Genomic DNA, 26,223 nt, shown 5'->3' on the forward strand with positions numbered 1-26,223 from the left:
AAGGGAGAGGTATGAAAGGAGGAGATGAGAAGGCTGTGGCCTCCTTGTCACCATGTATAAGGACAGGGTTGAATACACGGTCGCAAGGGAGGAGGCAGGGAGTCAACTGAGCAGAAGTCACAGGTCCCAGACAAATGGATGCGTTTTCTAAAATACAGTCAAACCAAGTCACCCTGCCCCAAAGAAAGGCCTGGCAAACAGAGGTGGCTTCCTACCTGAGTCACTGGCCATGTGTGTCCCACTGTAAGAGCCTGGAATTCAGAGACCAGAGTGACTTAACACAGAGAGAACTTGATTAATAAAATGAAATAGGGAAGGCACGTCACAGCCCAGCTCCTCCCTGAGCCCTGCCCATGTCTATATTTGGAGAAGAGGTTAAGTCAAGCGATCACAGGGCATCAGAGACTCCCAGGGTCCACACATCCATGCAGGGGAACCAGGCATGAATATGGAGTTCAGGGTCCATTATCTGAATTCTCCACTCTGTAAATGACTATTTTTACTGTCTTCCTTTTCTTGCATTTACTTGCATTTATTTCCAGGCAAGCTTCCACCTTGCCTGACATGAATAAAGGGCAAAAGACTTGACTTTGCGTGGTAGAGACTTCAGAATGAATTCAAAGTAGGAGGACCTTGTAGGAGTCCTCCACTAGGGGGGACTAGGGGGCAACCCAGTGGGAAGGAGGTAGAAGATTGCACTTGACCTGTGTTTGGACAGCAAGCACACAATTATTCCTTAAACTCTAGACTTCTTTGGGAAGCTTTGGTGGAGAAAGCTTGTTGGCCCATGAAATCACGCCCTAAACAGTTTTCAAATATCTTTTAAAATTGTGAAACATTTGCTGAAGCAAAATCTTTGTTGGTGGAGCCTTGGAGGGAGAACTAAACCCCCTCCACTGCCAGTCGCTCCTTGGTACAACCACTGCCAACTCACGACTGTTGATTAGAATGGCCCTGAGGCTGGGGGCCACTCCTGGAATCTGGCTGGACCACAGGGAGACCATCGGAGCTGCGGCAGTCGGTGAATGGAGGAGTGGGGGTCATGTCATTCTCCCCACTTTCAGTAATGATGGATGGCATCTCTGGGAACCTGCCTCAGCTGCTCGCAGCAGCTAATGTCTGTCCCTTAGCTTTACCTCTGGTACTTTAGTCACTTCTCCATTATAACATGAACCCTATCGTTCTGTAATGATGTGTTTACAAGTCAGCCTGTCCCACTAGACCGTGGGCTGCCAGAGACCCTCTCCAATTTTCTGCCAGGAAACAGAGTAAGTGCTCACTCAGTGGTTGCAGAATAAACGACGTTAGTCATGTCTCCTTTGATTCATGCATCGTGGATCCCCACCATGATTCAGGGTGTCTATCACTTGAAGCCACACAGTCTATATAAGGTGCGCCTGAAAGCTGCACTTCCATACAGCCGAGCTAGTCTGCCTGCCCTTTCCAAACCATCCTCTACTGTTTAGAGTTGGTGCTAACCTATGCAAGCGTAAATCCGGCCCCTACCACCAATGCCGAATTTATCATGGCACTGGTACCTACAATTCTGCCACGGGCAAGCATATTTCTTAAACTAAGTCATGCTCTCCTCCTGGGTTCTCTTATCCTTTATAAGTAATAGCAGGAAGTGTAAGGAGACAATTGCCCTGGGGTTACCCATGCTTTGCTTTTACAGGTGTTGACCAATTGTGATCTGATGCCTAGACTAGAAAGAACTTGAAGATGGGGTAGTCCCTCGAGGGAGCAGACATTACTCCTATTAATCATCTAGGGAAAAGGTAGCTCCTGGAGCTGAAGATAGGGAACACAAGAGAAAACAGACTGCCCAAGTTGTGTACTGCCAAAGCCTATACCCACTCAAGTGCAAGCTGAGAGAGTATTTGCCACGAGGGGGCAGCAGTCACTGGACAGGGAAGTCTTTGCAAGGAGGAGACCCATTGAGAAAGACCAGGGAGACAGCAGCCTGATCTAATACCTGGTTTTAAGCTCCTCTTTGTGTATAATTCCCTTCTGCTTTCCCAGGCCCTCACTCAAGTTGGTTCAGCATTCCAGTCTATTTCAACTAATCACTGGGGTCCTAGGGAAGGGTCTGGTACTCCCTCAAACCCAAGGAGTAAAAGGGAAGCAGCCCCTCTGGATGAGCATGGGGGTGGCAATGGTGGTAACTTAGGTCTCCAGTGGGAAGACGATCTGGAGGACAAGAGTTGAAAAGAATTTTTCCCTTCATGGTGGGAAAGAGCATTTCACTGAAGGAGGGGGAAAGGCACATACAGATGTGCTTGGAATAAAATTTTACCCACTTGAAAATGTTCCGGCAAGTTCGCCCACCCAACGCATCTTCCATACGTCACTTTCCACTTATAACGGCTCCCTCTTAAATGGATCTATAGTGTTCCTAATGGGAGAGCATTTTTCCATTCTGTGCAGAACATCCAGTGCCACAAAGATTGTTGTGACACGTGCAGCCCAAATGCCAGTCCTCTGACAAAATGCAGGGGCCTGTTCTTGCCATTCTCTTTTAGAAATGGCAGCTTGTATGCAAGACCATGTGAACAGCACAATATAGCTGTAAGGATATCTATTTTGTCCCTTTGTCAGCTTTGATGCCAGCATCAGCATCTCTTCTCATCCCTGCAGAAGAATCCACTTGGACCTGGGGACCAAAGTAGAGGCAAGGGAGGTGGAGGAGAAGGTTCACCCCTCTCCCCGGTGATGGTCCCCGTTGCCATAGTGACAGGTTCAAGGGCAAGTATGTGACCTAAGATGATCCCACTCAGAGCCAAGTTCAGGATGGTTGTTTAATGACTGTGGAAAAGCAAGTATGTAGTCTTGTTGCTGCTGCAAATCATTTTGCTACCATAAATGGCAAACCAGCCCAGAGACAAAAACTAACACTTGGAGGAGGACAGAACAGAGAGAATCACAGAAAAACTGAGCCAGGGCCCTGAACATACCGTACCCAGAGGTCTTCTTCTCTGTGTACTTTTCAGTTACATGAGCCAGTAAATTGTCTTTGTTGTTAAGCCCAGTTCAAATGGAGTTGTCTGGTACACGCAACCAAAACTGTGCCCAGCTGAGAGAGTTCTGGAACCCAACAGTGATCTAGGATGAGAGGAGAGGGGAGGGAATGTCAGTGTGTCACTGGGTCCAGGCAGACAGTCAGGTAACGGCAGGACTTGACGGGGGTGTGTCCTGGGGCTACAGACCCCCCAGCCCTGGTTGCCAGCCTCTGGTGGAAGCCAGAGAGGAACCTTGGAGAGTGAGCAGGTGAGACCCCAGCTGAGGACACTCTCCTGAATGAACTCAGAAATCCTCACGAGGGACCGAGAAACCCCTGCTTTGGAGGCAGACAGACCATGATTCAAACATCGGCTTTCCTTTAACAGTTTTTGACCTTGGACTTCTTAACATGCATCAAAATATCCTTACCCATAAAAATGGGGATACTTGGGACTTCCCTGGTGGCACAGTGAATAAGACTCCACGCTCCCAATGAGGGGGCCCAAGTTCGATCCCTGGTCAGGAAACTAGATCCCACATGCTGCAACTAAGAGTTCACATGCCACAAGTATGGAGCCCCCCTGCCGCAACTAAGACCCGGTGCAACCAACCAGATAAATAAAATTTTTTTTTTTAAATGGGGATACTTGCCTCATGGAGCTATGTGATGATGAAATGGGGTAAGATCACAGGCTCTAGAACCAAATCACCTCGGTGCAAATCCCAGCTCTGTCCCTGGCCAGCTCTGTGCATTGGGAAGCTAGATACCCACTCTGTGCCTCAGTCTTCTCCTCTGTAAAATGAGACTAAAAGCAGGAGCCAGCTCATAGATTTGGTATGAGGATCGTTGAGTAAATTAAAGTGCTTAGTATAGTATCCGGCAGATAATAAATGTTCCATGACTTGTAACTGTCTATATACAGTCCTGTTGGGTGAATATGTATCAGACTCACTAAACAATGCAAACCCTCTGACCCTGCAATCCCACTTACATGAGGGAAGGAAAAAAGGAAAGAAGTAGGAACAGGGAGGAAGAGGGAGGATAAAGTTTATCTCGGAGTTGTTTATAATAATAAAATTTGGTAATATTTCAATACCCGTCAAAAAACTTTTTTTTACAAATTATAGATCTGTAAAATGGAACACTATGTTTCTATTAAACACAATAATGTATAGCTACTATTAATGCTGTGGAAAGGTATCTATAATAGAAGCAGAATGTACAGGATGATAACATTTTGTAATAAATGTATTTATGTATGTGCACAAGCAGAAAATAAGAGAGAGTCGAAATGTCAACAGTGGTTATCTTTGGGTGTTGGGATTACGGATATTTGCTTTCTTGCTTATATCCTTTGATGTGGCCCAATTTCTAAAATGAGCATTAATTTTGCAATCAGGAAAAAAAAATGTATTCAGCCATTTTCATTCAAAAGTAAATAAATAACACTCTGATGGTCATGTTCCTTCTCCTCCTTCAGATTTGCCTGTCCAGCTAGGCTGGTGATCAGATGTCCAAGACTCTGAGCTTCCTCCTAACTCCTCAACCCTTCAGTCCGCTACAGTCTCCTTCACCTCGGGGCCCAGTACCACCCACCCCGTTCTCTACTATTGTACTTTTTCAGACTGAATACACTCATTTCTAGGACCCTTTCTCCCACCAAACTGGGAATAGGCAAGACTCTGACACAGAGCAGTGATTAATAAAGCATCTCTTCCTTTCCTCCTTGCCCCTCTGTAAAGGATTCTATTTTGCAACCGTAGTGCCCAGCAAAGTGTGTGACACATACTTGTAGATGCCAAACAGGGAGTGGGCCTGTGATTGTGCAGTAGTACAGGGCCCCATGCTCGGAAGAGCCCTGTGCGTGGGGTGTAATGCTCTGTGGCCAGATAAAATTATGATTTTATCTTGGAATTTGTGTTTCGTAATTGAGGTCTGATGGGGCAATGGAACACGCACAGGGCTTAGAGCTCAGCTCTAGTGCAGTCCCACCTCTTATTGCCTCCCTGGGACAAGGAGCTCAGCCTCCCACTCCCCCCAGCCCCAAATACCCCGAGCCTCAGGGAGTGCAACATTAGATAGAAAATAAAAAACACTCTGTCCTCCTTTTCTTTGGAGGGGGGCATACCATGTAGCTTGTGGGATCTTAGTTCCCCGACCAGGGATCAAACCCGGACCCCCTGCAGTGGAAGCGTGGAGTCCTAACCACTGGACCACTGAGGAATTCCCCAGTCTGTCCCCTTGAGAGAAAGACCATGGAAGAAAGAAACAAGCTTTTTCCTGCTTTTTGAACAAGCGGCCCTGCATTATCATTTTGCATTGGGTCCTGCAAATTATGCAACCAGCCCAGACACCAAATAAATATTTCTTAGGTGGGTGAAATATTGAAGAGTGGAGAAGAGATAAATGGCAGACTGGACTTTTTACCTGAGTTCAGGTGATGGCAACTCCATCCTTCCAACAGCTCAGGCCAGAATTCGTGGACTCATCATTGACACGTCTTTATCTCTTACACCCAACATTCAATCTACCAGAAAATTCTGCTAACTCTACCAAAATAAATTCCAACTCTTATTTTCTCATCTCCTCTACTGCTATTGCCCTGGCCCCTGCCACCATCCCTTCTCACCTAAATCGCTAAGGTGACCTCCCAGTCTCCCCTGTGTCTGCCCCTTCTCTCCTACAGTCTGTTCTCATCACACCAGCCAGAGTAATCTGTTTATGTTTTAAGTCAGATCGTGTCATGCCTTCTTAGTAACCTCCAATGTCTCCAAAGGATGAATTTCACTGCTTTCATCTTTTTAAGTGCATTTTAAGTAACTGCACAGTGGAGAAACCAGACAAACACTACCTTCATTCACCAAGTGAGGAAGGCTGATGCCACCAGGGATGCCGTGTGGGTCTCACGTACCCTCGAGACGATGTGAAGTGAAGGGCACCTCACCTCTGTGGTAGTCTCTCCAAAAACCCATCACCCCGTCTAATCATGAGGAAAACATCAGACATGCCCAGATTGGGGCATATTCTACACAATACCTGGCCAGCACTCCTCAACTCTGTCAAGGTCATGAAAAGCAAGGAAAGACTAAGCAAAACTATCACAGACCAAGGAGATTGGGGAGCCATGCCAACTGAATGCCATGGGGAACCCTGGATTGGATCTTGGTACAGAAAGAGGAGAAAATGGAAAATCTAGAAAAATCCAGGTAAAATCTGGAGTTTAGTTAATACTTGCTATTAACGTTGTTACTTATTTTGTTTTATTGCCTTTTTTTTTTAATTTTTATTATTTTTTTGGCTGCATTGGGTCTTCATTGCTGCCGCGGGCTTTTCTCTAGTTGCGGTGAGCAGGGGCTACTCTTTGTTGCGGTGCGCGGGCTTATTGTGGTGGCTTCTCTTGTTGTGGAGCACAGGCTCTAGGCGCGTGGGCTTCAGGAGTTGTGGCACGAGGGCTCAGTAGTTGTGGCGCACGGGCTTAGTTGCTCCGTAGCGTGTGGGATCTTCCCGGACCAGGGCTTGAACCCATGTCCCCTGCATTGGCAGGCAGATTCTTAACCACTGCACCACCAGGGAAGTCCCAGAGCTTTATTTTTCAAATCAGAAATAGGTACTGAATTTTGTCAAAGGCCTATCAAGATAGTCATATGGTTTTTTTTTTTCTTCTTAGATATATTAGCGTGTGAATTATATTAATGGCTTCCTAACATTGAGTAATGCTTGCATTGGGGGTGACATAGCCCACTTAATCATGAAAAAAAGTAAATTTGATAAAAGTGAAAGTCCTTAAATAGCCTTTAAGGCTTTCTCCATCACTCCTCCACCCCCTGCACTCTGGGCCACAAACCCGGTGGCTTAAACGACAGAAAAGTATTTTCTCACAGTTCTGGAAGCTGGAAGCCCAAGACCAGGGTGTCAGTAGGGTTGGTTCCTTCCAAGGGCTGCGAGGGAGAATCTGTTCCAGGCCTCTCCCCTAGCTTCTGGTGGTTTGCTAACAACCTCTGGCATTCCTTGATTGTGGAAACATCACTACAGTCTCTGCCTTCATCTTCACATGGTGTTCTCCTTGTGTGCATGTGTTTGTGTCTAAATTTCCCCTTTTTATAGGACAACAATTATGTTGGATTAGGGCCCCCTCTGATGACCTCATCTTAATTAATTAATCTGCAAGGACCCTATTTCCAAATAAGGTCCCTTTTTTTTTAAATTTAAATTGTATTTATTTTATTTTTTTATTTTTGGCTACGTTGGGTCTTTGTTGCTGTGCGCGGGCTCTCTCTAGTTGTGGCGAGCTGGAGCTACCCTTCGTTGCGGTGCGCGGGCTTCTCACTGCGGTGACTTCTCTTGTTGCCGAGCACGGGCTCTAGGCGCATGGGCTTCAGTAGTGTGGCGCACAGGCTTCAGTAGTTGTGGTGCACGGGCTTAGTTGCTCCGCGGCTTGTGGGATCTTCCCGGACCAGGGCTCGAACCTGTGTCCCCTGCATTGGCAGGCGGATTCTTAATAAGGTCCCATTTTGATGTAGTGGAGGTTAGGGCTTCAACATATGAATTTGGGGGGAAGGGACACAATTCAGTCCATAATACTCTCTAATCGTATCCTCTTTTGTCCCTTAGAGCTCTGCTCCGGCCACATTGGCCTGCTGGCTTTACTCCTGCCTTAGGGCATTGCCTCCGCAGTTCACGCTTCTGGTAATGCTCTTCTGTAGATGCTCCTGCAGGTAATTCCCTCACCTCCTCCAAGTTTTTGCTCAGATGCTACCTTCTCACTGGGGCCCAGCCTGTCCACCTATTTACAGTTGCATCACCATTGCTGGGTGTCCCTAACCCTGCTTTATTTTACACGTTTCTCCCCCACAGCACTTACCACTTTCTAACATACTATATAATCTACTTGTTTACTATAGACTCTATTGTTTGTTGTCTGTCTCCTCTCTAGAACATAAGCTTCAGAGGGGCAGTGATCCTTATCTATTTTTATCACTGTATCCCAAGTGCCTATGAGACAGCTTGGCAATTAGGGTGCCATAAAAAGTTGTTGACGAAAGAAAAGGAAAGAAAGATGGATTATATTTCTAGACACTGGGAGACCCACGAGTGGCTTGCCTTCTGTTTATCTCACATCTGGCCTCTGGGAAATTACCCTGGAGGGAAAGTAGACCCCACCATGGCTTTGGACAGCATGAGACCCCAAGCGATGCTGACAGCACCTGAGATGTAGCAAGAGTGAGAAAAAAAAGAATCTACTCCTGGTGGCCAGGGACTGTAGTTGCAAGATCAATCCAGAAGAGGGCAGCATTACCTTCAATTCAAACCAAACACGGGGAGGGGGCCGGCAGGCAGGCGAGGGGCGGGGCGGGGTGGGGCGGGCAGTGAAATAATCCACGTGGAAATACCCTCTAACCGCTAGAAATTGGATTAGGCAGCCAATGTCTAGAACCTAACACCACCTTTTAAGGTCTGCAAACCTTTTCGCATACATTCATTCTACATTCATTCTCCCCTTAACGTCCTCCCAGATGAGAGTTTAGCAATTGCCAGAGCGCGAGCGCGGCTTGAGGTAAGCAGTTGAAGTTTACCACCTGTTTGGTCGTATCTCACAAACTTGTCACAGGCTTCATGAATAGCTGTCCCTGTGGCCATCCCCCTTCCTCCGCAGACCCTTCCTCCAGACCAGCGGTTCTCAGCCTCTTTGTGTGAACCCACGCTTTTAAACACAGCACGTTTGGACACAGTTGGCAAAGCAATTAAAAGGTATTATTTCAGAGAACTGAAAATCTTTTCACAGCTTTCTTATAGCTCACTTTTTGGTTCTCCAAAATTCCAAAATTGTCTTAGTCAGCTGGGGCTGCCATCACAAAATACTGTGGACTCAGTGGCTTAAACAACAGATATTTATTTCTCACAGTTTTGGAGACTGAAAGTCCTGGTAGGGTTCTTGGTGAGAGCTCTCTTCCTGGCTTGCAGACCGCTGCCTTCTGTGCAGAGATAGAAAGAGCTCTTGCCTCTTCCTCCTCTTATAAGGAGACTAATCCCATCACTTGGGGGGAGGGGAGCCCTCACCCTCATGACTTCATCTAAACCTAGCTGCGTCCCAAAGACCCCACCAGCACCACAAAAGAGCATCACATTGGAGGTTAGGACTTCAACACATGAATTTTGATGGCTCTGGCAGATTCATTGTCTAGGGAAAGATCTCCTGGTTTACACTCCAACTTTTGTTACTTTTTTCTAATTCTACTAAAATGTAATCACGGGAAGTGATTGATCTCTGTTACAGAGATCTTGGATTTTCTTCCCAAAAAAAAGAATTTTGATGGGACACAAACATTCACTCCATAACAACCACCATGTCCCAGTTTGAGAATGATCTCCTTCCCTGATAGCACTCTCTTACATATTCATGAGACAAGGTTCTAGCAAGTTCTAACAAACTTCTGTCTTTAATGCCGACTTGCTCACGTTCTCTTACATGCCGCCAGCTGCACTAAGCTCTACTCTGTGTGGCTCAATCAGCATAATCAACATTTTGTCTGACAGACGGGGCAGCCAAAGTAGCATCCTTGGTTGCAATACAAATAAACAGCACAAATGTTTACCTGGGGGTGGAGGGGTTGGAGATGGGAACTGGGCAGATGGGAGGCAGGTGGAAGAAGACTTTTCATCAATAGCTTTTAATTTTTTTTTTTTTTGAAACATGTGGCATGGTTCCCTGTTCTAAGTGTGAAATATAATCTTAACATGTTAAAAGCCAAGTAACTTAACCATGGGGGTGGGAAGTATGTCGTGCTGCTGGGAGCTATCCTTGAAGCTCTGGCATCCGCACTTGTATGTCTTCTGGCTGCTGTCTCACCTTCCACCCAGCGAGCCGAAGAGGCCTCAGCCAACTCCAGGAAGCATCTTCCTGGGCCCGGGCCTAGAGGCCTGTCACTTCTCTTAGTTCCCATCACTCCAGACCCTTAACTCCAAGTCAGCTCACCCTGGACTCTCTTGGTCCTTGTCCCTCTCCTGTCACTGGTCTGTCTAGCTGCTTACACTGTTCCCTCCATTGCAATCCAGGGCGTCCTGGACTCTCTTGTCTCCCACTAGGCCCTCTCTCTGTATTGTTGCTAGATGCAATTCCAAATAGCTCCGCTGCTGTCCTTCCCCACTCTCCTAGGCACCAAAGAAACCTCAGGCCCTGGGGCTTTTTTTTTAATTGAAGTATAGTTGATTTACAATGTTCTGTTAATTTCTGCTGTACAGCAACTGACTCAGTTATACATATATATACATTCTTTTTTTTAATATTCTTTTCCATTATGGTTTATCATAGGATACTGAATATGGTTCTCTGTGCTATACAGTAGGACCTTGTTGTTTCAGGCTCTGGGTTTTAAACTCACCCTGGCAGTGAATTCTCATGGACTCTCCTGGACTATTGAAACCCACTTACTTTCCCTGGCAACATTCCCACTTTCTTTCCCTTAAAATAAGACCCTTAAATCAACTATACTTCAATTTTAAAAAAAAAAAACTTTTTAAATATATTTGAAGGAAATTTTTCAGAAAATTAAATGAGTATGTTGATATACAAATTCCGTAATAACATATTTCTATATTTAAACTTTATTATAATAATAGATAACTAATTATCTTAGTGAAATAAGAGTCGCACAAACTTATACTTCCTTGATTTATTCAAAATATATTCTTCAGGGCTTCCCTGGTGGCGCAGTGGTTGAGAGTCTGCCTGCCAATGCAGGGGACACGCGTTCGAGCCCTGGTCTGGGAAGATCCCACATGCCGCGGAGCGACTAGGCCCGTGAGCCACAGTTACTGAGCCTGCGCGTCTGGAGCCTGTACCCCGCAGCAAGAGAGGCCGCGACAGTGAGAGGCACGCGCACCGCGATGAAGAGTGGCCCCCGCTCGCCGCAACTAGAGAAAGCCCTTGCACAGAAACGAAGACCCAACACAGCCATGAATAAAAATAAATTAATTAATTTAAAAAAATATATATATATATATTCTTCAACCTCAAAGAAAAAACAAAATAAGGCCCTTGATTTATACTTGAACATACATAGTATAACCAGCTTCCTGCTGAAATAACCTCTCCTAGTCCCCATACCACAGACCCGATCAGCCTGCAGATGAGTTTCCTTGGCTACACAGGTTTGGTTTCTTTGTTTGTTCATTTAAATTAGAATTGATTTTCAACCTATTAAAATTTAAACTTTTTCACATTAAAAGAAATCTGGATTTCTATCCTCTCTTCTAAAATTTGAAAGATGGGACAATAGAGCCCATGGCAAATATCAGCTAAAGTTGGTACATAAAGGAGATCCTAGAAGTAGAACCACACTCAAACCATCACTTGATTTTCAACAAAAGTGTCAAAGCAATCAAATGGGGAAAGGAAAATTTCATCCATAAAATGGTGGTGGAATAACCAGATATGGAAAAGTGTGAACTTTGACCCTTACATTATATACAAATATTATGTTGAGATGAATCCTAGGTCTAGATGTAAAAGCTAAAACTGCAAAGCTTTTAGAGAAAAATGTGGATGAATATCATGACTTGGGCGTAAGCAAACTATTTTTTACAAATCAAAGAAAGCAATAACCTTTAAAATTTTTTTGGTGAATTAGACTTTGTCAAAATTTTAAATTTATGTTCATCAAAAAAGACACCATTGTAAAAAGTATTAAACAAGCCACAAGCTGGGAGAAAATAATTGTAAAACATGCATGTGACTGGCATCAAGGATATACAAAGAATTCCAAAAATAATAAAACACAAACAACTCCCCCCAAAATGGGCAAAAGATTGGAACAGATACTTCACAAAAGACAATATACAAATGACTGATATATACATGAAAAGTGTTCAACATCATTGGTCATCAGGGAAATGCAGATTATAACCACAATGGAAATACCATTATGCAATCACCAGAATGACTCAAAAAAATGTTTAAATGATAATATCAAGTGCTGGTGAGGATGTGGAGCAACTGGAATTCTCATACATTGTTGATGAGAATGTAAAATGGTGCAACCACTTTGGTAAAAGGTCTGGCAGTTTTTTAATAAAACTAAACATACTCCTTCTCTATGACCCAGCAATTCCACTCCTAAGAATATACCCAGAGAAGTGAAAATACATGTCCACAAACATATTTGTGCAAAAATATTAATAGCTTTATTCATAATAGCCAAAAACTAGAAACAGCCCAGGTGTCCATGCATAGGAAGATGGATAAACAAACTGTGGTATGTTCATAAGTCAAATACAATGGAATACTTCTCAGCAACAGAAAGGAAAGAGCTGCTGATACACTCAACAACATGGATGTATCTTTAAAACTTTATGCTGAGTGAAAGAAGTCTTACACAAAAGAGTATATACTGTATGATTCTGCTTTTATAAAGTTCTAGAACAGGCAAAACTAATCTATGAAAGAAAAATAATCAAAACAGTTGTTACCTTACGGGGATGGAAGCAGAGACAAACTTAGGAGGAATGTGAGGCTATTTTGGGAATGATGGTGATGTTTTCTAGATTGGGGGATATTTCTCAATGGAAATTTAGATGACAGGAGCACGTATTTGTCAAAACTTAGTGAATATACACTGAACGTCTGTGCATTTCACTGTACATAAATTTTATATCTAAAAACTAAAAACAAATATTGATCTCTAGTTAATGTACATACTGGTGTACTTAGGGAGACGTGCGTGCAATTTACTTTGAAATATTTACATTAGAAAAAATAAAATTGATTAATGAATAAATGGATAGAGATGAGATAAAGCAAGTAAAATGTTCATAGTAGAATCTAGGTACTAGGTAGATAGGCATACACTGTAAAATTCTTTCAGCTTTGCTACATGTTAGAAATTTTTCACAAAAATGCTGGGGAGGCAGATCAGCTGGCATTAAGTCTTGGCTAACTCCTTGAAGCAGAGTGTACACCCTCCAGTTTGCCACACTCCACACCCCTCCTTATTGCCTCATGCCCACACTGCTTCACTCACTTACATTACCTGCACCCCTCAATACAGGGATGTTTTATCCTAAACACATATGGCATATCCTAGTGGTTATTACGTAAATCTCTGGAAGAGGCAGAATAGCCCAATCCCAGCCCTTACCAGTTTTGTGATCCTGGGCAAATTAATTCACCTCTGAGCCTCAGTTTTTTCATCTGTAGGATAAGTGAAGTGGTGAATGCAAAGTTTCTCGCACACAATGGGCACCAGGTAAATGTTGACTGTTATTACACAGTTTAATGTATTGAATTTGCAAATGTAAACAGATAGAATAAGGACTGCTTTTCACAGTAAGAAACTCTATAGAGTTTAGACTCACAGGGGAAAGAGTGGGAATACTATTTTCCTGGAAATTGCCCTATTTGCTTTCACTAAATTTCCTCTCACAGAGAAAAAGCTATCTATTCAGTAGTTGTTTAACGAGCACCTGCAACAACTACAAATACTACCTGTACCTGTGGGCTAAGCAGAGACTCTGCCACAGAGACTTCAGTGAGGCAACTGCAATAATAAACATATGCTCAAGCTCCAAAGGGGGCAAGGAAAGCTTCAGGGAAGAGGGAACACTTGAGTTGGATCTTGCAGGACGGATAGGAGTTTTCCGGGTAGACCTGGGGAAGGTGGACTGTCCAGGCAGAAAGAACAACATAGGCAAAGGCATTGAGCAGTGAAAAAGCAATGGGATCCTCAAATCTGATGAACAGTTTGTATTATTAAAGTCCAGGGAAGGCAGGAAATGAGACTGGAGAGGGAGGTAGTGACTAAATCACACCCTGTTTATAAAGTTACAGAGTCTGAGTTTTGTGCAGCACAAAAAAAGCCTCTGGTACATTGACTAAATCACACCCTGTTTATAAAGTTACAGAGTCTGAGTTTTGTGCAGCACAAAAAAAGCCTCTGGTACATTTTAGGAAGATACTTCTGCAGCAGAGCAAGGCTAGATTGACAAGGGAGAGACCTGAGGCAGGGAGACCAGTGAGGTACCAGTGCTGCCCATTGCTTGGAAAAATTGCCTGGGATGCTTGTTAAGCATACAGATTCCAGGGCCCTACCCCAGGCCTATTGACTCAGAGTCTAGGAGAAGGGCCTGGGAATCTAGATGATTAGCAAGCACCCCAGGTTTTCCAATGAACTTGGAAAACACCAAATCCAGGAGATGGCAGCCACCATCCTCTGAAAGGGAATGAAGGGCTGAACTGAAGCATTCGGGGAAGGAAAGAGGGGGCGTATTACAGCGTGATTTAGAGGAAAGAATCTACATAATGTGGCAAGGGTTTGCATGTGGGGGAGATGACGTCCTGGCATGACTGTGTAGATGGCTCTACCATTTGCCAAGATAGGGCATGCAAGAAAAACGTCAAGTTTAGGGAGAGGAGGTAATGATTTCCGCTGGACCAGGATGAATCAAGATCTTGCGAGTCAGCACTGTCTTGGTGGTGGTTAAAATCATGGCTGGTTGAGGTCACCCACGGAGCGACTCTGGTGTGAGAAGGGAGGAAAACCACAGCTCCCAAATGCACTTGATTTCTCTTGTGCTTCTCACACAGATCTGTAACTTGGATGTCTCACATCCTCTAACCACATTAAATTGTAATCAGGACAATAAATTACATGCATAAAGTTTGGAAATAGACAAGCAGAAAACTAAACATTCCCTAGGTCTCCGAAACCCAGATGCGTGACAGAGTCAGGCTGCCTTCTGCCTTTTGATTTAAGCCAGGGACAGAGCTGATGGGTGACATTGACCAGCCCCCAAGGAAACTCCCTCTCTCGTGTATTTATTCCTTTGTCCTCTTGATGCTAGTTAAGAAATAAACACTTCCCCTTTAAAGATGGTCCTCTAAAAAATACAGAGATGGCATAAAGACTATATTAGTTGTCAGAAAACCTAAGTTAAAGTCACATGAAGTTGAGCAAGTTAACCTCAGAGCTTCTTTTTCCTCTTGTGTAAAATAAGGATTCTAGTAACTGCTGTAAAGAACAAACGAGAAAACACACTTTAACACATGTCAAAAACTCTGCTTGGAGCACGGGGAACTATATTCAATATCTTGTGATAACCTATAATAGAAAAGAAAAAATATATATATCTATATGAAACTGAGTCAGTTTGCTGTACACTTGAAACTAACACAACATTGTAAATTAACTATACTTCAGTAAAAAAAAAAAAAAAACTGCTTGGGGCTACAATGAATAAAAACTCACTCTCACTAGCTCAAGTCAAAGGATGGTTTATGGAAACGATACAACAGGCAATCTTTTTTTTTTTTTTTCACACACACACACTGTATTTTATTTTTACAAGAGATAAATAGACTGACACCAAGCATTGTACATGGATGACCACAACAAAAGCAACAATGATTGCCATTACCAAACATGAAACACACTCATACCATGTCATAATATTGACATTCAGTCCAGTAATCCTCCACTGTAACAGCTCCTTTACTTTGCAGTGAAAATTGATTTGTATATTCTTTGCCTCTGAGTCCTTGTGGGTTTTTAATTCAAACAGAAAGTCACGAAAATTATACTCATCCTCATCAGTTCACTCAGTCCCATACAACAGGCAATCTTACCAACCACAAGAACAGGAAATGAAGTACAGTTGGTCATTTAGGGATTGGAGCCGAGAGCCTGACATTACTTCCACTGTAGCATCTCTTTGGGGCAGATGGTGTCCCATCTCTGCTTCTCTCCGCAGGTCCACACATCCCCACATGGCAGACACTGCAGTTGTCTACCCACCACCCGTTTCCCTTCCTTCCTCACTAAGAGGACCTCAGTTTGACGAGGATGGTCTAAGCCAATTGCAACCATCTATGGTCCACTTTCCCAGCCTCCTTTACACCTAGCAGTGGCCATGTATATGGTTCTGGCAAATGAGGCTTAAGGAGAAGACTGCTGGGAACTCTGGGAAAGCTCTTGCTTTTCCTGACAAAAGGCAAAGACACTGCTTTGTGCCACCTCTTCCTTTTGGCTGTGATAGCCAGAGCAGCAGCAGCCATCATGGGACCATGAGGAAAAGGCCAAAGAATCACAGAGAGGTCTTTCACCCTCAGACATCTTTGAGCCCCTGAACCAACATTGTCCAACAAGTGGAAATTATGTGTAAAATAACAAAACCCAAAAACTCAAAACCCAAAAACCAAGGACAAAAACCAACTTCTTTTTAAAACCTCACCCCCATGCTTTTAAGCCACTATGAGTTAGGTTTTTGTTACTTGCATCTGAGGGCACTCCTTTTTTTTTTGGCCACCGCACAGCTTGTGGGATCTTAGTTCCCCAACCAAGGATTGAACCTTACCCTCGGCAGTGAAAGCCCAGAGTCCTAACCACTGGACCTCCAGGGAATTCCCCTGAGAGCACTCTTGACTGATAATACTGCCATCTAATTTGGGATTTTCCAAACTTCAATCATCCTCAAACCTTCTGTAGCATTTTGCCATGTCCACTCAAATACAGTGTTCTTTACACTGATTCACTTGTGTTAAATTAAATACCTATTTTAAGCCTTGTGCTCCCGTGTGTGTCATTTTTTAAAATACCCATTAGAATAAAATAAATAAACAAATGTAACGATTAAAATTAAAACAGTTTCTGGATTGCTGAGTACATTCACCTGCCACGAGGGTGGTACACCCCATCTCCACAGGGAAGACCCTGCTCTCGGGACACTTCTAGACCTTGCTTGTTCATCTGGCTGTTCATCTGTATCCTTTACAATGTAAGTAAAAAAGAATAATAATTTTTAAATTTAAATTAAAACAGATTCACCATGTACCACCCCAAATCATCTCGTTTTTACCAGTGGAGCACTTTGCGAAAGCAAAGCCACATGACTAGATGTTCCTGTTCCAGATTTCCAGGAGGGAATGTTATAGATGAGGGCCTTCCCCTGAGTCACATGGTGAATAAGGCCACACACACCTCAAGTAACTCATGGGAGATGGAAATAGTTGGCAGGTCTACCACAACCTTATACAGGATGATGATGATGATGATGGTGAAGGAGAAGAAGGAGAAATGGCCCCATTTCAAAGCTAAGATTTCTCTGTACATGGGTATAAAACAACTAGGGAATATTGGTCAGCCCTTTGTGTCTGTTCAGAGCAAGCTACATGGCCAGGGGAGAAACAGGAATGCCAGGCCAGCTAGTACAGCTGGTACAGCAGAAGAGGAAAGCCTTCATATTCTCCTGAGCACTTTGCTATGCCCATCTCCCAACATTGTCAATCTAGTGTTCACTCAACTATAAAGTAACATTTCGAGTCAGTAGAGGAAAGATGGGTTATTCAACACATGGTATTAAGATAGTTGGAAAATTATTGGGAAAAATTAAATTATATCTCTCACTCTACACAACACACACACACACAAATTCAGATGAATTGCAGACAAATATTTTTTTAAAACCACAATCTATGGTACATTCATACAATAAACTATCATTCAGCAGTTAGAAAAGAAAGAAATCAATCCATAGGTACTGACAAGGAAATATTTAAACACTGTTCAATGAAAAAGCAAATTATAAATAACACATATAGAATGATGCCGTTTATGTTGAATATGTGTGTGTATCTTCATCTGAACATATAAGAGTTTGAAAGCACAGACCTTAATCAAATAGCAGTGATCACTTCTAAGGAAGTGACTAGGCTGTAATCATATATTGCTCTTGTAATTAAAAATAAGCAGAAACAGATAAAATTTTACCTAAAAAATGATAAACTACAAACTAATAGAGAAAACAGAAGAATTTTTCAATAATTTTGATGTGACAATCAGCTTTCTTAGTACTATGCCAGTGGCAAAAAACATTTTTTTAAAAAATTGAGAAAATTGATGTGAAAATGAAAAATCTCTATATAGCAAGGCAAATCAACAGCATAGTTAAAAGGCAAATAACAAAATGGAAAAAAATATTTGCAACATGCTGGAGAAAGAGTAGTATTATTAAACTATGGATTATTTAGAAATAAATAAGAAAATTGCAAGCCAAATAGAAAAGAAGTAAAAGGCACAAAGAAGCACTCCATAAAAGAAGGCTTGTTAATGGCCAAAATTCATATTCAAGATGTCAAACCTCACTAATAATTACATCCAAGCAAATTAAAATGAGATTCATTTTTCACTTAGATGGACAGGATTAAAAAGATTTCTAATAGCCAGTTGTTGGCAAGAGTGTGTGGAAACAGGCGACCTGACATCCTGTTGATGGAAGCTTAAATTGGCACAGTCCTTTGGAGGGCAATTTGGAGATGGGTATCAAAATTTGAAATGTGCATATGTGCTGCCCTCCTCTAAATTTATTTTAATAAAATAATGGTGCAGGTGTGCAAAGCTGTATTGAAAAATTAGCAACAACCTACATGATTATCAAAGGGTTTTTGTTAAATAAATGTATGAGACTCAGAGGTGGATACCAAGCAGGTGTTATGAGAGATAAGGACAGTCTTTATGTATTGACACAAAGGATACAATGTTAAAGTGAGAAAAACAGCTCACCCAATTCCACGTATAAGGTGATCCTCTTTTGTTTAATATATAACCCACTGGCAAAGTAGGTGCTCACCATTTACAGTTGTTATCTCTGTGGGGCAGAATTCCAAGGGAAATTTTCTATATTATTTACATTTTTTATAAGGAGCATGTATTATTTGTAGGATAACTAAAGTCAATCAGTATTTCATTTTGAAAAATCAAGGAAGACAAATGCTATTTATGCTGTCCTTTAAAGGATTTCTGCACGTATTCTTTTATTCAACAAATATTAAGTTTATTATAGGAAAAGTGGTGTCTCATGGATGCGGGTGGCCACAAAAGACACTTGGACCTAAGCCCTGGAAACCTCCCTCTACTTCCTGACACCAAACCAATACTCTCACTGGGTCCACCGCACGCCTTCCTCCTTGCTTGTGCCACAGGTGTCCCTCGGTCACCACAAAGCCAGTTTGTGCCCTACAGTCCGTCTCCCCACCATTCTCTCAGAAGCCTCACACTATTAATTACCATCTTTGCTTTACCTTCAACTTCTTCTCTTTTGCAACCTACTAGTCCTCAATGAAAACTGCTCAAGTCTCCTCCATACTAATGGAAGGAAGGAAGGAAGGAAGGGAGGAAGGAAGGGAGGAAGGAAGGAAGGGGGGAAGGGAGGGAGGGAGGGAGGGAGGAAGGGAAGGAAATACATTCTAGACAGAATGATTTGGGAGGAGGACAAAAGGAGGGAAGAGGAGGAAAAAAGGGGGGAGGAAAGAGACCTCTTGAGTGTATTTTCCATCCTTAACATTCTTAAAGAATTGTGTTAGCTTGACTACAATAAAAAACACGATAGAGAAAGCAGCATAAAAGCAAGACCAGGGGCTTCCTTGGTGGCGCAGTGGTTAAGAATCCGCCTGCCAATGCAGGGGACACGGGTTCGAGCCCTGGTCCGGGAAGATCCCACATGCCGCGGAGCAACAAAGTGCGTGAGCCACAACTACTGAGCCCACGTGCTGCAACTACTGAAGCTTGTGCGCCTAGAGTCCGTGCTCTGCAACAAGAGAAGCCACCGCAGTGAGAAGCCCACGCACCACAACAAAGAGTAGCCCCTGCTCGCTGCAACTAGAGAAAAGCCCACACGCAGCAAGGAAGACCCAACACAGCCAATAAATAAATAAATAAATTTATTAAAAAAAAAAAAAAAAAGCAAGACCATGAGATCAGCAGAGAAGGTGTTCTCTACTACTCTGACCAAGAGAGCTGGTCTAGCCCCAGCACCTGCCTTGAGCTGCCCTCCTTCAACATCAGAACCTGGCTGATCTCTATAGTGGATGACATCTCTCTCCAGTTATCATTCAATCTCTCCTCCCCTACAGCCAGACTTCTAGAAAGAATTGTTGGCTTGCCCTCCCTTTCCTTACCTCCTACCCACTCCTTAGCTCCACCACTCCGCCAAAACCAGTTCTCCCCATGGACACCTCTCAGTACTGTCTTGGCTTCTCAGGAGCCTTTGACACCACACTCTTGTGCCCATCCTTTCTTGGTATCCTTTGGCAGTGTTTCCTCTCCAGCCTGACCTCTCAGTACTGGGGGTCCCAGCACTCAGCCCTGAGACCGTTGTCCTCCTCCCTCTACACTCTTTCCTAGGCAGTCTCATCCAAGGCAGTGTGTTAATCATTGTACAAACACCAGTGACCTCCAAGAGATATTGGCTTATCACTATCTCCACTTGGATGTCTCACAGACTCATTCGTTCATCCATTCATTCATTCTACTGAGCACCTACTATATGGCAGGAACTACACTAGGTACTGGATAAAGAGTGAAGAACAGAATAGGCATCCTTCATGCCCTTGAGCATCTTAACTTGACAGGTCAACAACTGAGCCCAAGATCTGCCCTCAACCAACATGCTCCCCCATGCTCTCATCTCAATAAATGGCACAATTTCCACCCACCTGCTCAAGGCAGAAATCTGAATATTAGAGCTGACACTTTGCTTTCCCTTATCCTACCCGTGGGGGACACACTCTAAAGTGATAACCCCCCTCCACTGAGTTATGCCTTTGTATAATCCCTTCTCCTTAAGGCAGAACCCGTGACATGTTTCTAATCAGTAGAATATGGCCAAGGTGATGAACGTCAGCCTCTTGTTCAGGTTGTCTTATATTGCGAGAGTGACAGGATGTCACTCCCATAATTATAGGACTTCCATTATTATAAGACTCCATCCTGCAGGCTGAGGTGAGAGAGACATCCTTGTTGGCTTTAAAGAATTAAGCTGTCATATTTGTCAAGGAAGTGTGGGGGGCCCTCTGACAGCCAGAAAGAAAATGGGGAGCTCAGTGCTACAGCTGCAAAGAGATGAATTCTGCCAACAATCTGGGGGAGCTTGGAAGTGGATCTTTTCCTAGTTGAATCTCTGATTCACAGCCCCAGTCAGCACTTGGATTGAAGTCTGGTGAGATCCTGAGCAGAGGACCCAGTCAAGCTATGCCTGGACTTCTGACCTATAGAAACTGTGAGCTAGTAAATGGATGTTATTTTAGGTCGCTAAGTTTCTGATAACGTGTTACTCAGTATAGATAATTAAGGCAGCACCTATTCAATCTATCACCAGAACTTTTTGATTCCTTCACTGAAATAACTCTCAAAAACATCCAATTCTCTCCATCTCCACTACTCCACCCAGAGCAAACTGTCATCATCTCCTACCCAGACAAATAGAATAGCCTCCTGATCTCCCGTCACATTTGCCCCTCCTATTAGAACAGGGCCAAGACATGAAAGCATCCCAGGCAAGCAAATGCTTTGGTGTTCCTTCAATTCAACATTTATTCAGCAGAAATGGGAGAAATTATCTATTAATAAAAGTGGTGTGTCTCTCTTTTTATGCCAAAATGAGAGGCTCAATACATGTGATTTTTCTAAAGCAGATAACTTCTTGGGAGGCACATGAAACCACTTAAAATTTAAATAAATCTCTAATTCTCTGTAAATAGCACAACCAATAGCATTATTCATATTTAGACTTTCAGCTGACTATACCTAATGAGAGCTCTTGGCTGACTCACCTCAGGTTTAGAGGTACAGCTTGTATGTGTCTATCACAAGTTTTTCATTTTGATGAAGAACAATTTATTTTTTCCTTTTGTTGCTTCTGCTTTTAGTGTCAAGTCTAAGAATCCATTGACAAATCTGAGGTCATAAAGGTTCTACCCCTGTGTTTTCTTCTAATAGTTTAATAGGTTTGGCATTTATATTTAGGTTGTTGATCCAGTTTAAATTAATTTTTGTATAAGGAGTGAGGTAAGGGTACAACTTCCTTCTTTTGCATGAGTTTATCCAGTTGTCCCAGTACAATTTGTTAAAGAGAGACTCTTCTTTCCCCCACTGAATGGCCTTGGCACCCTTGTCAAAAGTCAGTTGGCCATAGATGTTAGGTTTATTGCTGAACCCTCAATTCTATTCCATTGGTCTATATATGTCTGCCTTTATGTCAGTGCCACACTGTTTTGATTGCTGTAGCTTTGTAGTAAGTTTTTTTCTTTTCTTTTCTTTTTTTTTTTTTTTTTTTTTTGACCGTGCTGCACAGCATGTGGAATCTTAGTTCCGCAACCAGGGATCAAACCCATGCCCCCTGTGGTGGAAGCATGGAGTCTTAACCAGTGTACCACCAGGGAAGTCCCACTTTGTAGTAAGTTTTGAAACCAGGAAGTATGAGTCTCCGATTTTGTTTTGCTTTTTTAAAAACATTTTTTTGGCTATTTAGAGGCCCTTGCAGTTCCCTATAAATTTGAAGATCAGCTTCTCCATTTATGCAAAAAGGTTACTGGAATTTTGTTAGGGATTGCATTGAATCTGTAGGTTGCTTTGGAGAATATTGCCAGCTTAACAATATTAGGTGTTTCAATTCATGAACATGGGATGTCTTTCCACTGATTCAGGTCTTAATTTCTTTTAGGAACGTTCTGTAGTTTTTAGTGTACAAATCTTTCACCTCCTTGGCTATTCTTATTCCCGGGTAATTTATTCTTTTAGATGCTATTGGAAATAAAGTTTTCTTAATTTCCTTTTCAGATTGTTTATTGCTGGTGTATAGAAATGCAACTGATTTCTGTGTGTTGATATTGTTTCCTAAAATTTTGCTGAATTCATTTATTAGCTCTAGCTGGTGTGTGTGTGTGTGTGTGTGTATCCTATGGGATCTTCTTTATATAGAATCATGTCATCCACAAATAGAGATAGTTTAGGGAATTCCCTGGTGGTCCAGTGGCTGGGACTTTGCACTTCCACTGCAGGGAGCACAGGTTTAATCCCTGGTCTGGGAACTAAGATCCCGCATGCTGCACAGTGCAGCCAAAAACAAAACAAAACCAAAGCACAAATAGGATAGTTTAATTCTTGTGTTCCAGTGTGGATGTCTTTTCTTTATTTTTATTGCCCAACTGCTCTGCTAGGAATTCCGGTACAATGCTAAATAGCAATGGTGAAAGCAGATATCTTTGTCTTGTTCCTGATCTGAGGGGGAAAGCTTTTAGTCTTTCATAACTGTGTATGATGTTAGTTGTGGGTTTTTTCATAAATGTCCATTATTGTGTTAAGGAAATTCCCTTTTGTTCCTAGCTTCCTGAGTATTTTTATCATTAAAAGGTGCTGTATTTTGTCAAATGCCTTTCCTGCATCTATTGAGAGTTCTTTATTCTTTTCCTTCATTCTCTTAATGTTCTGTATCGCATTGATTGATTTTCTTATGTTAAACCACTCTGCATTCTTGGCATAAATTCCACTTGGTTGTGGTATACAATCCTTTTAACGTGCTCTTGGGTTTGGCTTGCTAGCATTTTGTTGAAGATTTTTGTATCTATACTCATAAAAGATACTGGTCTGTAATTTGCTTTTCTTGTGGTATCTTTGTCTAGCTTTGGTATCAAGGTAATGCTGGCCTCAGAATGTGTTAGGAGGTTTTCCTTCCTCTTCTGTTTCTTGGAAGAGTTTGAATAGAGTATTAATTATTCTTTACATGTTTATCAGAATTCACTAGTGAAGCCACCTGGTCTGGGACATTTCTTTCTTGTGAGGTTTTTGATTACTGATTCAGTATCTTTACTTGTTAGAAGTCTGTTGGTATTTGCTATTTCTTCCTGAGTGAGTTTTGGTAATTTGTGCATTTCTAAAAAATTTGTTCATTTCATCCACATTATCTAATTTGTTGGCATACAATTGTTTATAATATTCTCTTATAATCCTTTTAATTTCTGTTAGATCTTCATTTTTATTTCTGATTTTAGTTACTTGCATCTTCTCTTTTTTTCTCTTAGTTGAGCTAAAAGTTTGTCAATTTTGCTGGATCTTTTTTAAAAAAACTTTTCTTTTGGTTTTATTGGTTCTCTCTATTGTTTTTCTATTCTCCATTTAATTTATATATGCTCTAAACTTTATCATTTCCCTCCTTTGCTAGCTTTGGGTTTAGTTTGCTCTTCTTTTCGTAGTTTCTTAAGGTATAAAGTTAGGGTGTTGATCTGTAAATATTCCTCTGAGCACTGCTTTCACTGCATCCCATAAGTTTTGGTATATTATGTTTTCATTTTCATTCATGTCAAAGTATTTTCTAATTTCCCTAGTAATTTCTTCTTTAATGTACTGGTTGTTAAAGAGTGTGTTGCTCAATTTCCATGCACTTGTGAATTTTTCAGTTTTCTTCTGTTACTGATTCCTAGTTTCATTCTCCAGTCATTGAAGAAAATATTTTGTACGATTTTGATCTTTTAAAATTCATTGAGATTTTTTTATGGCCTAACATATGGTCTATCCTGGAGAATGTTCCATGTACACTTGAGGAGAATGTATTTCTGCTGTTGTTGGATGGGATGTTCTGTACATGTATGTTTGGTTTACTTGATTTATAATGTTCTTCAAGTCCTCTATTTCCTTATTGATCTTCTGTCTAGATATTCAAGCCATTGTTTAAAGTGAGATATTGAAGGCCAAATCCAACTGTTATTGTAGAATTATCTATTTCTCTCTTTAATTCTGTCAGTATTTGACTCTTCTATTTTGGGTGTATATGTTTATAATTATTGTATCTTCTCAATAAATTGATCCTTTTATCAATATACAGCATTCTTCTGTCTCTTGTAACAACTTTTAACTTAAAATCTACTTTGTCTGATGCTAGTATAGCCACCCCAGCTCTCTTGTAGTTACTATTTGCATAGAATATATTTTTCCAATCATTTCAACCTATTTGTGTCTTTGCTTCTAAAGTTTCTTGTAAGCAGCATATAGCTGGATCACAGATTTTTATACATTCTGCCAATCTCCATCTTTTAATAAATTGACTTTATCCGTTTACATTTTAAATGATTACTGATAATAAAGGACTTACTTCTACCATTGTGCTATTTGTTTTCTTTATATCTTAAATTTTTTTCTTTATTTCCTTGAATACACCCTACTTTTGATTGATTTTTCTAGTGTACAGTTTTGATCCCTTCTTCATTTCCTTTTCTATACATTTTTTTAGCTATTATCTTAGTGGTTACCCTGGGGATTATAATTGACATCCTAAATGGATAAAAATCAAGTTTCAATTTATTCCAGCCACCCAACCCCAAAATGACCTCCAGCCTCTGTCTTTAAGACTGAAAGCAGCAAATTTCAGGCTGTTTTAGAACAGTCGCTTTCCCTAATTTGGCCATCAGGGTTCAACAGGATGAAGGTTCAATCAAGAAGCTGTTGTCTTTATTTAAATGAAGTGTCAGGTCCAGTTTTTTATACTTTGATTTTATCATACTTGAAACTAAAATGCAGAACTATCCAGTTCAGTACTGGATACCTGTATTGCATGTCATGTCAACTATCCTGTTGGATACCAATATTGCACGTCAAAACATGACATCTGGAGTGTAAATCCCAGTTCAATGACCAGCCACATATATTACTTTGGATACATTCTTTAGCTTATTAGCATCTCAGTTTCATCATCTATAAAATGAATTAATAGTAGTTCCTACTTCTTAGAGTTGTCACAGGAATTCAAAGAGATACACGTAAAGTTCTTAAAACAGCACCTAGCACAGAATAAATCTTCCACCTGAACGTTAGCTATTACTGTGTTTCCAGCTGTCCATCTCTTGGCACTTCCCCCCTCCAGCTCTACCCCTCTTTATCTACCTGGCTAATTCTTATTTTAAAAACAATCAGATGTTTTTTAATATCCATCCACTTAAAGTCTGACAATGCCAAGTGCTAGTAAGGACAAGGAGCAATGAGAACCTTCATACATTGCAAGTGGAAGTATAAATTGGTACAACTATTTTGGAGAGCAATTTGGCAACATCTGGAAAAGTTAAAGGTGTCCATAATCCACATCTCAACAGTTACAATCCTAGGGATATACTCTAAAGAAACTTTCACACCTGTACACAGGAAATGTGTACAAGAATGTTCCAAACAGCATTGCTTGTAATAGAAAAAATACTGGAAAGAACTTTAGTGTCCTTCAACAGGAGAATGGATAAATACCTTGGTAATCATAACATATAATCGTACATTGGAATGCTACATCACAGTTAAAATAGGTTCATGTAATGACGGGTAAATCTCAAAAACATATTGCTGACTAAAAGAAACAAGTTTCAAAAGGAGATATACAGTATGATACTTATTAACAAAAAGCTTAAAATCATGCAAATTTGC

General features: G+C 41.7%; 1 protein-coding gene across 3 annotated transcripts in view; it reads right to left on the reverse strand.

The window, feature by feature from the left end:
• Window positions 1–26,223, reverse strand: part of LOC309663473 (C-X-C chemokine receptor type 2) — a 38,536-nt gene that overhangs the window by 8,689 nt on the left and 3,624 nt on the right. The window contains exon 2 of one of the 3 annotated variants that reach the window (XM_082467444.1): window positions 216–3,102. In XM_082467444.1, the coding sequence (XP_082323570.1) occupies window positions 216–231 (16 nt within the window). In that variant the 5' untranslated portion in view covers window positions 232–3,102. Of the gene's footprint in view, window positions 1–215; window positions 3,396–26,223 lie in introns of those variants that run through there. The other 2 variants (XM_082467445.1, XM_082467446.1) reach the window with 2 other exon arrangements.

Source organism: Balaenoptera physalus, assembly GCF_965194825.1.
Source record: "Balaenoptera physalus genome assembly, chromosome: 6".
Classification (NCBI taxonomy): Eukaryota; Metazoa; Chordata; class Mammalia; order Artiodactyla; family Balaenopteridae; genus Balaenoptera; species Balaenoptera physalus.